The sequence below is a fragment of the Onychomys torridus genome, chromosome 5, assembly GCF_903995425.1.
Source record: "Onychomys torridus chromosome 5, mOncTor1.1, whole genome shotgun sequence".
In the NCBI taxonomy this organism is placed as follows: domain Eukaryota; kingdom Metazoa; phylum Chordata; class Mammalia; order Rodentia; family Cricetidae; genus Onychomys; species Onychomys torridus.
The window spans coordinates 132,158,418-132,176,602 of NC_050447.1; the positions used below are offsets into that span (position 1 = coordinate 132,158,418).

The 18,185-nt window shown below is 43.7% G+C and overlaps 1 protein-coding gene across 5 annotated transcripts in view; it reads left to right on the top strand.

The window, feature by feature from the left end:
• Ntrk2 (neurotrophic receptor tyrosine kinase 2) overlaps positions 1-18,185 on the top strand; it is a 337,894-nt gene that overhangs the window by 269,255 nt on the left and 50,454 nt on the right. For all 5 annotated transcript variants that reach the window (XM_036187682.1, XM_036187683.1, XM_036187681.1 and 2 more), the window contains one exon: positions 4,559-4,793. In XM_036187682.1, the coding sequence (XP_036043575.1) occupies positions 4,559-4,793 (235 nt within the window). The remainder of the gene's footprint in view (positions 1-4,558; positions 4,794-18,185) is intronic.

Sequence of the window (18,185 nt, forward strand, 5' to 3'; positions counted from 1 at the left end):
TACCCCAAGAACAAGTTTAGAGGGGGGTTATCAATAACTTCTGACCCCACGGCCCACTATTTCTGCTGTTTCCTCTTTCTTTTGGTTCAGGGATTCAAAAATCCCAGGGAGTGTCATCTTTTGTGTAAGATTCCCACGTAGCCCTCCCCATCTTCCTCTCGTGTCCCAGGCTGCTGCCCAGGGCTTCACACGGAAGTAAGCTCCAGACAGCTTTCTGTTTCACTGAAGGAGTCACACTGCAGTCTTAGTCACAGGAGGAATGGCTGAAGGGACAGTGCTCCACTGCTTTTTGTACTGGCTCTGTAGGTTGCTGCTGCCTGGACCGTTTCTATAGTCTCTGTCTTTGTTACACATGCTGCTCAGTTCTTGCCTGGGCTGGACCTCTGCTTCCCCTACAGATGTATGTGTATGAAGGGATGCCAGGTGAGCTCAGGAGTGCATGGAATGCTCATGGTATTGAGCAACAATCCTAACCCACTTCCCTGTGTTAACAAAGCGTTCATTGTGGGTAAGAGACAGGGGTTAGTGGCAGATTCTGTACTTTGTATTGTCAGGCTAAAGTGAAAAGAATAAGATATTCTGGCTTTGGTTGAGGGGTAGTTGTTCCTATGAGAAATATTTTCATCATTCCTCAAGCTTTCTCCCTAACCCAAAAATGTCCTTTCTTAAATACTATAACAAAATAAACCCATGTGCAATTATCTGGATGCAGTTTTATGTATCTGCATGTTCAGACTGGTGAGTGTGTGTGTGTGTGTGTATGTGTGAAAGTGTGTGTGACTATGTTTGTGTGTGTTGTGTGTTATGGGTGTGAGTGTATATTAGTGAGTGTGTGCTCTGTGTGTGAATGTGAGAGTATGTGGGAGTATATGTGTCTGTGTGTATGTATGAATGTTTGTATATGTGCATAAATGAATGTGTGTATGTAAGTGTGAGTATGCATGGTTGTGACTGTGTGTGGATATGAGTGTATGGTGTATGTGCACATATGTATGCATGTGTGTATGAGTGTGAGTATGTATTACATAAGTGTGTGTATTCAGGTGTATGTGGGTGTGAGTGTATATGGTATGAGTGTATGTGCATGTTTGTGCATGAGTATGAATGTGCATGTGAGTGTCTGTATGTGAGTGTGCATGTGTGTGTGTCTGTATGTGCATGTGAGTGTGTCTGTTGCCACTCATTTTTTGACTTTTTGACTGCCAGCCACACCCCATCTTCCCCCATGCCTTCAAAAGCCCTCCCTTGGCATCCTACACAGGGCATGAAGAGCTCAAAAACTCAGCCAGCTTGATTCCAGAATCTGCTCAACTCTGGACCACTGTGGCTGCCAAGGAGCAGACTCAGGTGCAGCGATGCATTGCAAGGACAGGCTGTCCTCTTCCTGGGAGGAGACCTGGCCCACAGCCGCCATGACAGATCCCCAAGCAGCTTGGCAGTGCATGATAAAGCCAGGTGTCTTATGTCTCTAACCTTCCTCTTTGTGGAAAAAAGCATATACTGAGCACAATGCAGCCAGGTCTTACATGAGGTAAAGTGGACAATGAGAAGGAAATTTTTATTTCAAGAGTTTCATAATTTTTCTCTTTAGAATCTCTCCAAAGTTTCCTCTTAATGTGGAGAAAGATAGATGAGTAATTTCCAAAGTAATAAAAAAATAGTATTTATTCAGAATTTCTAAGAATGAAAGATGTGTCAGTTTATAAAAACCAAATAATATTTCAAGAATTAAAATTTAAAGGTAAATAAACTCACTATTACTATGATTGTCCTTGTGGCGCTCTTAAAGAAGCCAAATCATGCAGCAGGTGACAGAGCTGAGACTCCTGCCATGTCCCTATGGACCCCACTTCCTTCTTCCTGAGAAGTGCCTGTTAGCACTTTAAGGATATATAGGGAGCCACTGTATGAGATGTGTAAGTCTTCATGACTGGAGTTGGGTAACAATGGTTGGCAACAATTAATTGCATATTTTGAAATAGCTATAGAGATGATCCTATTAATACAAGGGCAAGATAAATTTCTAAGATGATGTGTATGTCAATTATTTTGGCCTAATTATACCTTATACATAATGCACATACATTAAAATACCACACTCTGTCCCATAAATGTGAATAACTACTATGTGCCAATCAATTTTTATAGTAAATTTAAAGGATAAACACACTTTGTAACACATCAGGAGGCTGGGATGCAGCTTGATGACAAGGCACTTACCTGACCTGCACAAGCCCTGAGACTGATCCCCAGACTGCACATTCAAAAGCATAGTAAGGAGAGGTGTGAATTACAGAGCCTGTTCTGGGTGGTGAGTTGCCAGCTGCAATCTGCTGGAGACAACCAGACCAGGAAGGTTGAGTTCCATAAGCCTGTTGTTGACTCCCCCAGCCACAGCGCCGGGGAGACATTGCCATTGCCACTCTTTAAGGAGCTTCTCCTGGAAGAACAGCATGTGTTTTTATTTTCAAGAGATGCAGAAGGACCTGGGCTCCATGGTCCTCTTCAGAACTCATCTAGGAAATTCACCTATCCTCCCCCTTATTAAGAGACATCTGCTCCAAGAAAGCAAAGGTGTGCTGAGGCTACCACCAGGGAAAAGCCTCCTGGCATTCTCAGCAGTAAGCAGGAAAAGTGTTGTTCAAGGGTGTGAGAGCCTCCCCCATGCACAGAGATAAGAAGAACTCTTGTGTCCAGGCCACCAGCTTCCCTTTGCTGCTGGAGCACAAGGCTGGTGCAGGAGGTTTGCAGAGACGCATTTTGCATGAGGGATCTGGACACTTCCTTTCCCCTGGAATGGATGCCTCCTGCAGACTCAGCTGTCCAGCTTTCTGTAGCTGGCACAGGCTATGGCTGACACTAACTTCCTTTGTTCATTCCTTGAATGCCTAAGGTTTTTCTTAGTCTTTTGGTCCCCCTTAGTTTATGTGTATCTCTAGATTCTTTACCTGAGGTTGGGGTCTCAGTGAGGAATCTTCTGTGAGGTAGGAAGGACTTTGGCATCCTCAAGAAATTCCCATTTCCCTCATCTCTCCATAGCTCTATTCAGACCCAGTTTTTGTAAATCCCCTATCCCCACTCTATAAGAAGCCCCCCCTTGATGCAGTATCAATTCTTCCTCATGCCAATGCCCTAGAACAGTGCTCAAAGGATCTGGTTTATAGAATTAAGTAACAGACCCAGTAGATAACTGGGTTCAAATTCAATCCTGACAGCCTGAGCATTGGCTTCTGTGCTGTGTCCTGTTTTATAACCTCCAGGGACTTTTCTCAGGGCTCTTCCTGGGTGCCACAAAAGGCAGTTGGGGCTGGGGTTTGAGGAGAGATGAAATCTGTTAAGACTTGCCTGGTATGAAACCAGGAAGTTCCTCCCAAGAGCATGGCTAAATCTAGATATTCAGAGACAGAGGGGGAACCAAGGGATCACCCAGCATAATATCCTGCCTTTGACTAATGGGGAAATTGCAGATTAGCGAAGTTCAAAGATTTCCCCAGATCAGAGTGTTAGGTAGTGGTGGACTGGAATAGGCCCCATGCCTCTGCCAGAGCTGGCTCCCAGAGAAAGCAGGGTGAAAGGCTTGGTGACAGCACGTTTTAGAAATGCAAAGAAAGGGAGAGTCACTGCAGGCTGAAGCCTTGAGGGAGAAATGAGTGTGTCTGGGCTGGAATAGTTCATGGAAGGCAGAATCCAGGCTACAGATGTTGCATAATTCTTGCTCTCTCATTTTCAAACACTCATGTAGTTCTGGGGCCCTCAGATGGAGTCAACTACTTTAAATGTATTGAAAATCCTCCATCTTTGTTGCAAGTATTTTCAAGTACTAGATGGAGATGCCCTCCCTTCTTATTTTCCCTTGGGGTGGAGGGAAGCTTTGCCCAAGCCATGCAGAGCCAGCAGTAGGTTTCATTACTTCCTGTAGCACCCTCTCAGGACACAAGGGGCACTGATATCTGTGTGGTTGGTTTATGGGGATAAATGACCCTGCTGACTAGGACACAGGTCTCAAAGGAGTCAAGGGTTGAAAGTCAAGACTTGAAAGCCACACTTGGTCACAGATCAGGTAGGCTGAAGGGGACCATGAGCTGCCTATCTTTGGCAAGGACATCTGGAGTGGTCAGCATTGGGGCAGGGTGGCCTGCTGCAGCACAACTTGGAGGAGACCCAGGAATCCCACTGATGCTAGGACCATGCCTCTAGGAGAGCCAGCTTCTGCTCCTGCTTTTACTCCATTTCAGACAGATCATGCTTCTCAGCGTTTAAGACTGTGGCTGGTGTCTGATGGCAGCAGAGCTCTGAATTCCCTGGAAACATAAGCCTGCTGACGTGTTGGTGTGAGGTCTCACCATTTCAGCCTACACAGCCCCGGGTGTCCCACTCAGTAGAAATGAGGCAGTTGTGCACTTTCTTGGCTGTAGAGATAAAACTGTGGGTGGAATGGAGCTTCTTGGCCTCTTCTTTATCTAGTCCAGCAGTGTCCTCTAGCTCCAACCACTGAATGGAAACCCAGGGCCCCTCCAGTTTTCCAGCTGAGGCTCTAGCTCCTTTTGTTCTCCCATAGGGCACACGGGCCGGATGCAGTGCTGATGGCAGAGGGCAACCCACCCACGGAGCTGACGCAATCTCAGATGCTGCACATCGCTCAGCAAATTGCAGCAGGCATGGTCTACCTGGCGTCCCAACACTTTGTGCACCGTGACCTGGCCACCCGGAACTGCCTGGTGGGGGAGAACCTGCTGGTGAAAATTGGGGACTTCGGCATGTCGCGGGATGTGTACAGCACTGACTACTATAGGGTGAGTAACTGTCCAAGTAAGGCGACACTCTTAACTGGGAGAAGCCCCACGCATTCATACGGTTGGGCTGGCATAAGAAAATACACTGGTCAAAGGAAATTGACTCCACATAGTACTAGAGACCTCCAAGATCATGGTGTCAGTGGGTGTGATTTCCTCCCATGGCGCTCTCATCAGAATGCAGGTGGCTGTCATCTTTCCATGTCCTCCGCCATTTTTGTTTTTATTTATTTTTACATGCATGAGCTTTAATTGGAGACCTCACTTTTAAATCTCCTCTTCCAATTTGGACACCAGCAAGACTGGACTAAATCCCACCCTATTGGTTCCATTTTCCCCAAGCCACCTCTTTAAAGTGCTACATGGAACATGGTCATGTTCTAGGTCATGTATATGTCCAACACACAAGTATTAGGGTGAACCTTTCTTTACCATGGCTTTCCAGAGTGTGGTGTCACATTGCCAAGAGGAAATGCATCAGCATTTCCAGGGTGTTGGTTGAGAGCACAAGGATCAAGGATTAACTAAAACTTCCGTTTGATGCTGGGAAATAATAGCTAGACGCCTTAAGGGTTGAACATGTATGAATTTGTTTATATAAATAGTAGTCTAGGAGACCTTGGCAGTTCCCTCACAGAGCCCAATGGAGTGAATGTAGCAGAGCTTTTACACCCATAGGTGCGGTGGGAAAGGTTCTGCAAGCCTGTTCTGGAAGAGTCACATCACAAATGGACAGACTTACAGACAGTGCTTCAAATCCATTGGCTGCTTGTGGTTGGCACACACTGAGTATGTTAGATTTGCAAATGGAGGACTTGGAACCTGGATGTGAAGAATGGGGACATTTCTGGAAACCCAGAGAGCATGGCAGAGGGGAGGCTTAGCAAGGTCCTGAAATCTTCATTTGATTATTGCTTGTGTCACTTTCCGCCTCCCAGAGCAGGGTAGGCTGGTGGAGGCAATGCCACTCTTGGCCTTTGCGTAGCTCATGGTCGTTCATCTTGAAGATGAACCCTCTTGGTTTGTATCCTGTATCCTTCCCTGCTGTCAACTTTGCTATACTTGGTTTAAGAAAATGAATCTCTGTCTTGCTCCATGTTCTTCAGCAGATGGTTTTGTGGTGGTTTTTCCTTCATTGCCTTGATAAGCTCATATATGGTGTGTGGAGAGTGAATAGAACTCAAGATGGGGAACTCTCTTAGTGTTTGCAGGAGATGTGAGCCTTCTTAATCTCAAGGGTCTGAAATAGAACTGTAACACGAATTGCTAAATGGTCTTTTAATTAAAAACCCCAGCCTGATACTGGGGTGAAAGCTGAAAGATCAAAGAAGCAGAGCAAGCCACAGCCACCACCTCTGACCCCACCAACTCCTCAGCCTGAAAGAGCTCCGGCCAAAAGAGCCTCTCATTGAAAGGGATGCTTCTGCCAAAAAGCCTTTGTTCCTGTCTCTTCACACCTTACGTACCTTTCTCTGCCCTGCCATATTACTTCCTGGGATTAAAGGGATGTGTGCTTCCCAAGCAAAGACATGAGATCTCAATTGCTGGGATTAGAGACATGTACCACCACTGCCTGGCTCTTTCTCTCCTAGGCTTAGTCAAGGGTGGCTTTGAACTCACAGATCTCAACCTCATTAGTGCTAGGATTAAAGGTGTGTGCCAACACTGTCTGGCCTCTATGTTTAATCTAGTTCTGTTCTCTGATCTTTAGGTAAATTTTATTAGGGTACACATATATCGCCACACAGAACTTGGAAGCAGTACCTGCCTCAAGTCTGCAAGTGGTTGACTTTTTCCAGGCGTCTAAAGTACAAATGGTATTTTATAGATATATCTGCTTTATTAAATTTGTTTTTCTTGGTGTGAGATAGGGATGAGTGTCTCCCAGCTTCAGAAGAAACAAGTGGGTGCTTCTCTGAGGAAAGGTTTTGCTGATCTTCATGAGTATGAAAAGAAGATACATGTGGTCCAAGCAACAACATTTATTTTATTTTTAAAATAAAGGTTGTAAAGGACTTGGAACAAAGAAGGAACTCAATAAATGTTGTGATTTAATTATTGTGCAAATCAATAAGGGTGTATTTCATCCCAAGGCTAGGACTGAAGTAAGTGAAACCTAACATTTTTAGCAGCATCTCTAGAAAAATAATTTGGAGAACAAATATCAAAAATCTCAAAATAAAAAGATTATCCACTCAACTCAAAACTAAGCAAAAGATTTGTACAGACATTGTTATAAAGATGATATGGAATGGCCCAGAAGCAAAGGAGAGATGCTGAGCACCCCAGTCATGAGAGAGCTAGAGGATAATGATAAGTAGATGTCACTTCACAATACTGATGCTGTAATAGAGACAGACAGACAGTAAATCGTGTTGGTGAAGATGTGGGGAAATTAGAATTCCCATTTATTGCTGGTGTAGAGCTATGCAGGTGCTTGGGAATATAGCTTAGCAATTGCTTAACTTTTTCAGCATAAAGCCACAATATAACCTAGCGATTCTACTCCTATGAATATACCCAAAGGAATTTAAGTTCTGTTTTAAAAAGCTGGCAGGAAAGTTATTTATGATTTCTAAAGAGTACAAGCAACTTAAGTATTGATCAATTGTTAGATAGGTAGACATGACGTGGAGAGTCAATGGAATGTTGCCCATTAATACTAAGGAATGAAATCTAACCTATGGCACAATATAGACAAAATTTTAAAACATCATGTTAAGTTGCCAAAGAGATGCTCAGTGGGTAAGAGTACTTGCTACCCTTGCTGAGGACCTGAGTTTGGTTCCCAGCACACACCTAATATTTCACAACTAAATATAACTCCAGTTTCAGGGGATCTGACTTCTGACTTTTTCAGGCACCAGGCACACACATGGTACACATGCATATATGCAGACAAAACATTCATACACATAAACTAAACTAAATAAATCTAAAAAAAATTAATGAAACAAAAACAAGACCATGATATTAAGAGAAGGAAGCTAGGTACAAAAGGCCAGTGTCATGTGACTCCATTTATAAGGAGTGTCTAGAATGAGAAAATCTAAGGAGACAGGAAGCTGATTGGTTTCTGAGGGCTTGAGGGTGGGAACATCCAAGAGTGGCCACTGCTGGGTCCATGGTTTAGGGTGTGTGAGGTATGATTTAAGAATTATATAGTGGTTTAATGTACATTATAAGTAGTCTTAAAACCCAATAGCCTTATGTGCTTTTAATAAAAGAAATCTTGAAAAAGAAAATGCTAAAAGAGAAGCTGCAATTACATATATAAATTGATCTTGAATGTTTGTGAATTATTTAAATGCGGCATTTGTGGTCTACCATTTTTTATTGTCATTTGTTAGGAAAACCCTCCACTCAGGCCAGAAGACCCAATGCCTGGGATCCAAGCCTTCTCCCACCTTCAAGGGCACTTACAGGCATATGGTGTGTATGAACTCCTCAGGTACACACACATGCACATATATTTAAAAATAATAGTAAATCTATAAAAACCCATTCACTTTATCCCCCTTGTTCGTGGCCATTACTGAATTGTAGTTGCAAAGTTTGTGCTTTTTTTTTTTTTTTTAGGGCTTTTGTTTTACTCACTCAAAATGAGGAAAAAGTACCAGCTTTACATTGGACTTTGTCATGGATGGGAAGGGACAGGCCGGGGAAGAGATAGGTAACAATGGAAGACACAGAGGGCAGCACTTGGGAAATGAGTTAGGTGTTCTAGTTAGCCCTTTCTAACATTTCAAAAGGATGGTTCACCTTTTGGTTCCATGAAAGCATCATCAAAGAACCAGCTTGGGGAATATTTTTACTTATTGAAATAGTGAGGCATATAACACACTGTCGTGTTTATCAAATGGGTGAGCAGGAATTGCTGCTTGGTTTTTCAGGAGAACTCCACTGCATCCTTGATCACCCTTGCCTGCACACAAAATAACCCCGTTTCCAAGATGAATCCTAATCCCACTGCCATCCAGTGTCTCCTTGGGTTCCCTGCCACTATCTCTAGGTCATGAGCATTTTTTGTTGATGTTTCTCTTTTCTAGCACTTTCCACAAGTGTTTTCTTGTCATTTTCTTCATATCTTCTTCAACAGCTCATATTACACTCTTTTTTTATTTTTATTTATTTATTTATTTATTTGTTTGTTTGTTTGTTTTGAGACAGGGTTTCTCTGTGTAACTTTGGAGCCTGTCCTGGAACTCACTCTGTAGACCAGGCTGGCCTCAAACTCACAGAGATCTGTCTGCCTCTGCCTCCCGAGTGCTGGGATTAAAGGCGTGCGCTAACACCGCCTGGCTCATACCACATTCTAAAGGGAGAAATTGGTATAGATGCCATTTGATGTCATCACCAACATCAGAAACCCTTCAGCCACAATAACCAAGGAGAAGGTTAGGTTAGTCTAGTGAATTAGTTACTTTTCTGTTACTGTGACAAAATTCAATGACCAAAATCAATTTATAGAACAGTGAGTCTCAACCTCCCTAAAGCTGTGACCTTTAATACAGCTCCTCATGGTGTGGTAACCCCAACCATACAATTATTTTTGTTTCTACTTCACAACTGCAATTCTGCTGCCGTTTTGAATTATAATGTAAATATCTGTGTTTTCCAAAAGGGGTCATGGAAGTTGAAAGGTCAAATCTCAGCTAAACACACACAGGAAGCCATTAGAGCAAACTGGAAGTGGGCTGATTGTAAAGTCTCACAATCTGCCTCCAGTGACACTCTTCTTCCATCAATACCTCCTATTCTAAAAGTTCCATAGCTTCCCCAAACAGTGTCACCAACTGGGGATGTTCAAATGCATGAGCCTGTGGGGGACAGTTCTTATTTAAACCACCATATCTAGATTATCTGACATGGAATGATGGCAAGTGGGAAGTAACAGATACCTAATCTTTAAGAATGATCTAACCCTACTAGGTGCCTGACCCTTCTGCTCGTGGTGACTTGTGCACAGCCTTGTGGGGTGGCCCCAGCTCTGTGCTCTTGGAATAGCTGGTGGCAGCTGTTCCTGGTCACGAGGGAGCTGGCAGCACCAGGAAGCCTGATGAGCCTCAAGCCCATGCAGCTGAGTTAATTACATCCTCCCAGAGATGAGAAAAATCACAACACTGAGCTTGCATTGAAACCAACCCAGCATGGTGGGCCCAAAATTACTCCAGCATTTTTGTTTTCTAGATTGTTCTAATTAGCAGCTCTCTGCACCAGCCTTCTATTTTGTACTTTTTTGTTCCTCCTCTCCCCTGGCAAAACCCGACATTCATGGATGATCAGAAGCAGATTTGTGTCATCCTGTGCTAGGACATCACTCTACTTGGTCATTACTCTGCCACTGTGAACCCATTGAATACTTTATTTTTTTTTAATTTGCACTTTGGTAGTTTTCTATGTTTGGGTCTAACATGAGTTTAAAATTAACATAATCTGTTGGTGATTAGAGAGGCCCAAACATCTGAGATTCTAGCTTTTTTAATTCTTGGGCTTTAGCTTTTTGTGATAAGAAATCCCATCCTTTAATTCATCTTATACTGAAGAGTGAAGAAAAAGGGGAAGAATGGGTAAGATGATTTGTGGAAGATGTTTAAAGGGGTAAATGAATACAAGTTAGCTAAGTAACGTCATGCTTAGAAATGGCAAAATGCTATCAGCAATGAACCAAGAAATCACCACTGTATGCTCAATACCAAGTTATTGCCTAATAGAAAGAAAATGTGCTGTGCTAAAAAAATCCAGCTGATGTGACAAGTAGCCAGCCAACTTACAGCCAACAGTGAACCAACTTATAGCTTGGCATCTTTCCCCATTACTCTGCCTACAATGGAGTGAAAAGGCTGGTGACCTAGACCTGACACAGCATGGAGGAGGAGCCTAGATAATTGAGGAAATAGACAAGCAGATAAAAAAACTAATCAAGAGGGGTTGGAGAGATGGCCCAGTCTGTAACACAAATCGTAAAACAGTCTTATTAAAAACCCAGAGCCAGATATTGGGGGTGAAATTTGAAAGATCAGAGAAGCAGAAAGAAGCCAGCCACGTTCTCACCACTATGAAATTCTTAGCCCAAGAGAGAGCTACTTCCTCTATACTCACACCTATATACCTTTCTGTGGCCTGCCATCTTACTTCCTCTCTCTGCCCAGCTATATCACTTTCTCTTTCCACCCAGCTCTACCACCAGTACCCATAGTTGCTGCTCTTGCAGTGGACCCGGTGTGGTTCCCAGCATCCACATGAGAACTCTCTTTCCTAACTCCAGGTTCAGAAGATTCACTGCCTTCTTCAGGCTTCTGTGGGCACCAGGCATGCATGCAGTGCAAATACACAAATGCAAGAAAAATACTCAAACATATAAAATAAAAATAGATGAAAGTCTTTAAATGTTTTTAAAATTTCAACAAAAATTAACTGTCTTACTTTGGTCTTCAAAAAGAATGTATTTATTTCAAGGAATATTTTTACCTAACACAAACATTTCAAGATAGAAAGATAGGCAGATAAATTTATTCTAAAGATGTTTTTAGTTTCTTATGACGTGGTGTACCATCACTATTCCCTCTCTGAGAGGCAGCATAAGAGGTAATTCCCATTTTTCCTCCCCTCTTGCTTTCCACAAACAGGGCAGTTGCTCACAAATCTGTGATTCCTCGTTGGTTTGTACAAACAGGTATGCCAGCACAGAGCAGCTGGCACCATTAAAATGAGCTCCCATTGACTTCATTCTTCTAATATGAGAGGGGCTAAGAGCATGCCCTCCAACTCTGAGTATGCACAAACTGGCTCTGTGCATGGCACATCAACAAAGTGGTTGGTGAGTAACTGCTAATCAAGACAACCATCAGGAGGGCATGTCACTAAAGTGTGTCACTAAAGCTCTCTCAATGATTTAGAAGATACTCAGATTTGCGTTTGGCTGGCTTGGATTTGAGTGGCTCAGATGCCAGGGCTGCCAACCTCAGGTGAGACTAGGGGCAAAGGGCATGAGCACTGTCATGGGATGGCTTCCTCTGGAGATGTATGTGTAGAACACTTGAAAATGAATGCTATGTTCATTTCAAGGGAAAACTCAATCCCTCCCTGAAAGCAAGATGTCCTCTGTGCTTGCAGTTCCCATTTGTGTGTGTCATTTCCCTATTTTCTTTGTCACTATAAAAATACTTACACAATGACTCTTGACTTTCACATGAACAATTATAGATCTTTCTAGATGGGCTCTTTTGCTCAAAGTGGATTTAGAAAAATGAGATATTGTCTATTCTTTGAAATCATCTTTACTCAGTTCTCCTCTCAACACTTAGAGCATAGTTCAGAGGAACCGTCTGCCAGAGAGAAATCAGAACATTGAGTTCAGGCTAATTCTGTATTAAAAGAGATTTGCATAAATTATTTCAAGTTTCTAAGTTGGTTTAGTTTGTATCCAAGCTTTCCTAAGAACTTTTTACTTATACTTTCAAGTTTTAGTAGGGCAAAGGCAAGAGTCCTCTCATTCATTTATCCATTTGTTTGTGTATTCAATAATCATTATTTATTCAACACATATTTAAGAAACAAATATCATATAGTATACTAGATAAAAGAGTCTAGATAAAAGACCCATGGGCTCTACTTAGATGTTCCAATGTAATGAGAGAAGTTCTGTGGTGGAGATATCCACTGGAGACCCCAGAGCAGAAGCTTAGTTTGGAAAATCCAAGTGGAATTCATGAAAAAGCATTCAACCTGGGATTTAACAATCCCAAATTGTTCTATTGTCTAGTAGGCCCTGTGCAGGAAAAGGATAGGGAAGACATATAATAGATATAAAGAGAGATGGCAAGGTAGACATTGTGGGTGTGGCCAGAGAACAGAGACTTCTTTGCCATGCATCCAATGGTATTTGGGCTGTAACCAAATTCTGTAAGAGCTGGTTGGTCATACCTATATCTTTATACCCATCTTTTGGACTGAAAAAGACCAAGAGAGTTTCAACACCAGGAAATGTATTCTGATAAGTGCTTGGAGCTATGAGGACATTCTCCCAGCAAAGACCAGCATCCCCATCTCTGTAGCTACTTGTTCTACCTGATGTAACATCTCTTAAATTCTGTCTCTGAGCTGACACAGTGTGAGCTGCAGAGGGAGAGACCCAGGATCACAGGTCATTTTCCTTAAGCAAGAACACCTGACAGCCTTTCATTTCTTATCATGTCTTGTGACCTTTAAGAAGAACCTTAGGAAGTTGCAGAAGCCAGAGCAACCTGTCCCACCCACATTCCAGCAAATGAAAAATGTTAGCAGGAGTAGAGTAACATTCTACTGTTGTCTTCTGGGGCTTTTATTCATAGCCATTAGCCTATCCATTTTATGCATAGATGTACTGTATTCAAATATTAAGCATTCTCCTTGGTAGAGGAGAGATGTAGGCATAGCAGGCCTCCCCCAGTCTCTTAGACTGACTGGTCAGAGCACTCTAGTGAGTCCTGGGAAGTCATCACACCAGGTACCCCTGCACTCCATATTTGCAGCAATCAGGCCTGGGCTCTCCCTGTGGCAAACTATGTGACATCACTCAAGCGAGCGAGCAAGGCTGTAAAGAGCTCTGCACGTGTGTTGTAACTTTAAGGCAAATGTCCACATCTCTGGTTTCCAACCTTGTATCATGCTAGCTAATGATTTATTGGACCAAAAGCATCAGTGTGTTCCTAATGGTGGCTAAGCAGGTAGGGCGTCGCTCTGCTCACAAAATAGGAGCTAACGGGTAGGCAGTTCTGATTGGCTTGGAGACCTTCTAGCCTCAGAGCTACAGACTGGCACTAAGTTCCTTAGCTCTGCCTTCCTGCCTCTAGTTGACCACTGTGACTGAAAATATCAAAGATGAGGTCAGAGGAGGAAGGAGGAGGCCTTGTAAGAAGCAGAAACCTGTGACTACCAGAAATAATCTTTCTCCAAACACCCTGTTTTAAATTTTTTATTTTATACCCTGTTTGCCAAAGGCAGGTTAAAATGAAGGGCTGAGTTCACTTGCAAAAAAAAAAAATTGGGATCTGAAATGGAATGGGGCAAAAATGACTGACTTTAGTGTAAGAAAACTGTCATGTTTTCTTCTCATTTCCTTCTGCAGGAGTTCTTGCCTGGGAAGTGTTTTGGAGAGCAATGCACTAAACTGGTCTGTAGTCATGGGTTAAGACAGAAGTCCTGGAAGTCTTTGGTTCTTCACTTCTTTGGTGTCCTCTGCCATCTTAAGAGTCTCCTGGTCTCAGACAGTTGGACAAGGTGTGCCTCCTGGTTCCTTCATCACTGATTTCTTGGACTTAGAGTTTTCCTCTGTTTAGATCTTTCCTCAGACTTCTCTTCCGCTCCTCCCCAGCACACATTGAGCACCCCATGTCATGCATTCTCCTTTCTCTGACCATACCACCTTGGAAGGCTTCTGCTGCTGAGTCTTTTGTTTTGGTGACGTCTCCTGTATGTCTGGATCTCCTTTGTCCCCATGTGTCCCTTCATCCTTCCTGCTCTTCTAAAAGTTCAGCAGGAGTATTTTCTTAGCTCACCCGTGTCTCTGGTATTTTAAGACATGAAACAGAGTTGGTGGGTATTTCAGATGTTTTCCTGAAACTCTGCATCAGTTCAGCATAAATCTCAGTTGATTCCATTTTCTCTTCATCATGGTGTGTGTCTTCCCAGGATGGTTGGTCATTTAGATGGGAAGCCAGACATTGTGACTTTTCCTTATTGAATGTTCATTGGTCTGTGTTTCCATAAATGTTTCTGACCTTTGTTCAGGAATTTTACAGGGATAATTTTTTATTTTGTGTATTGATTTTTGAAATTTCCTGGGCAAGACAAGAACATAGGCAACTTTAGGGCCTACCCCAGATTCTGGGAAGTGTGAAATCTCCACACTGCTCCATGGAAGCCAGCACTTCTTGCTCTGTGTGAACATCTAGTGCCATGTCCTCTGGTTTTGTGATTCTTCTCCTAGCTATAGATTGTGTCCTCACATGCAGCTCACTACTTCAGAGGGTCCAGTCCATCTTGGTGGGGAGGGCATGCCACAGCAGCTCACATCATGATGGAAGAAATAGAAAGAAAAGTCTGTGTGTCTGTGTGTGGGACAGACATAAAGAAACACACACACACACACACACACACACACACACACACACACACACACACACACGACAGGGGGGTAGAGACCAAGCTGTGTACTGGCTGGCTTTTCCTTCCCTCCATTTTATTTCATCCATGACTACAGTCTGCAGAAAGGTACTGTCCACATTTTCAGAGCTGACCTTCTGGCCTTAGCTAATCTCTCAGCTAAACCCTCACTGACACACCCAGAATCCTTCTCTACCAATCTCCTTGGCAGCCCTCTGTTCAACCAAGTTGACAGCAAGATTAACCACCATGTGGAACTTTCAATGAACTGGACTTGAGCAATCAGTTGACTCCCCAAGTCCGCTTATCTCTTGAGGAGCACTGGCTGCCATTATATTTATTGAGTAGCGTGGAAACGGTTTATATTTAGGTTGGTTGAGAACGGCTCATCACTATTACTTCATCTTTCCTCGAAACAGAAGGCGGGTGCCACCGCTCTATGATGGATGTGTCATCTCAGGGCCCATCAGTGAGCTACTTAGAATCCACAGTAAAAAGAAACAAGACCTCTCATCTTTTTTAAAACAGCTACTTCCTGTAAAGGCTTTCCCCCCTCATTTTTAATTAAATAACTTACATTTACATAATACTTCTACAATTAAAGTTTTTCTGCCTACACAAGATTATTACTTAAATAGGGGAGATTTTTTTCCATCTCCAGTGAGTAGTGAGCAGTAGGGAATTAGCTCATCTTTGTTACTCTGAGAAATTTCTCAGATTCAAATGTGCATTAGTTCAAGAAGGCATTGGAAGCTGTGTGGGCAGATAATACCCTGAGCATCCTGCTTCTCACAGTCTCCTAGTTTCTGCTCTGTGCTTAGTCCTAGGAACCTTTGGGCGGATGAATGGCTACATTACCTTGAGATAGTGTTTCTTATGCACTTCTTAACTGTGCTTCTTTAAGACGTGTTCTGTTCCCTAAAGAAACTCTCCTTGGGAGAAGATGCATGAATGATTCAGTCCAATACCAAACATGAGGTACATGCTGTAGAGAGTAAATTGAATTCGGGAGAGAGGGGGGAGGAGATCTGTAAAATTCTATGGGGAAATAAGTTGGATTTGGCCTAAGTTGTAAAGGGAGAAATGCATCAGGTAGGGTGTTAGTAACTTAAAAACTATTTCCATGTCTGGTACTGTGGTCCAGACCTAATTAGAAAGGCTTCTTGTGTGCAACACACGTTCTGATGTTAAGCTCCAAGGTTCTTGCACAGTGCATGCACGTACCAGCTTCTTGCTGATCACACTAAAAGGAGCTTTCAGAAAAGGGTGTTCGATATTCTTCTTTCAGAGCCAGGACGCTGTCCCTGCACTGTTTTCACAGGCTAGAAGCTGTGGAGTCCCACCATGCTATGAGCTGATCCCCTGGTTCTCCTAATGCTTGTAAACATCTGTCTTCGAGTGGTCATTTCAAACCTGCCCTTGTTCTAACTACCTTCTGTGAGATCGCCAGAGATCTCACAACAGCCTATCCTAACACTGGATACAGGTGATGCTGTGTGTCTGTAGCTCACATGCTAGTGATCCTTTGGTGACCATGGCTTAGTAGAAGCTTTTATAGAGTTAGGAATTTTGCTTTCCAGACAAAGTAACGTGTACTTTGGGCTCCAGTAAAATACTTTCAGAGATTGGGGACAGTACAGTCAGAGAAGTGCTTGCCAGGTAGATGTGAGAAACAGAGTCGGAGCCTCATATTCTGTGTTTAAAGACAAGAAAGGGGGAAAAGCTGGGCATGGTAGCACACTTTTGTAATCTCATACTGGGAAGCTGGCCACCTTTGACCAGCCAATCAGTGAGGTCTAGGCCAGCAAGACCTCCATTCAAACAACAGCAGCAACAAAAAGGTGGGCTGTGCTTGAGGCATAACACTCAAAACTGTCTTCTGGCCTCCACTTGGATGAGCACATGGACACAGATAAACATTTACACATAAACACACACATACATATATACACACAAAGGGGGAAAAAGTTCTAGGCCTGCCTGAGCTACAGAGGGAGTTCAAGTCTAGCAGTTCTAGGCCTGCCTGAGCTACAGAGGGAGTTCAAGTCTAGCAGTTCTAGGCCTGCCTGAGCTACAGAGGGAGTTCAAGTCTAGCTGCTCAACCCAATGAGAACCTGCCTCAAAGTAAGCGTTGTAAAAGCTCTAGGACTGTTACCATCATGGAGTGGTAGCCTAGTGTGCACAAAGGTGTAGACTCAACAGCTAGTACCACAATGGGTGGGGGGAAGGCCACATGCTGTTAAAAAGTCTCTCAGATGTTTTATTTTATTTTCCTGATGGTGGTGGCATTACATACAGTCAAAATGCAGTTTTAGGACTTCCAGTGAGAAAGGCCTTTGGATTGTAGTTAGTGTCATCCAACCTCTTCCTCCCTCTCCCACAGTCAGAGCCCAGATTCTTCCAGCAGTGCTGTTTTCCTGTGAGCCCCAAATTTATTTGTTATCAGTTTGTGAATGAATACTATTTGGGGATCTCCGCCCCTACCCCACCCCCGTCCTCGTCTGGAAGGCGAGCTTGGCTCATTCTCTAGGCAGGTATTGTCCATGACATCCTGAGTGTCATGAGACACACTGAACTGTAGGTTGAAAAGGATGCAGACCCTTCTAACAGTACCAGGCAGAGCGGCAGGGCCTGAGCTCCCTGCCCAGCGGTCTAGGCAGACCCCTGCTGGCCGCCTCTGTCTCTGCAGGGTTGTGTGTGTGTGGGTGCCTGGTGGGGCCTTGCGCAAGAAAAGGCTTGTGAAGAGTGAGACAGCTTGTCAAGGTATCCTTGTGGGTGTCTGTATTGAAGTGTCACAGTACGAAGGCTTTTTATTAGCAGTTATTTTAGAAGCCGAACACCAAAACGGAACAGTTTCTTCCCTACATGGCACTTCCAGGCTGGCTGCCTCCCTCAGCGCCCTAGGCAGCTCCAGCCTTCTCATAAGGGGGTGGAGAACATGACGCTGGATCCTTTGACGGTGGAGCCTGGCTATGTGGCCCACGCCCTGAGCCCTGGAGATAATTTGGTTCATTCACATGTTGCTGATGACGGGATGAAGCCGCGGGTGCTGCGGAGGATGGGGGCCTCGTGCGTTGCCTTTGCGCACAGCCCTGGAATCTTGCTGTTTTGAATGGATTTGGAGGGATGTGTGAGGGCAAGGAGAAACCCGGGCCAGCAAAGCCTGGTGCCCATGAGTGTTCCTTCAGCTGATGCCTAAACAGCTCTGTGATGTTCATAGCTCTTTTCCAGCAAGTAGCAGGTTCT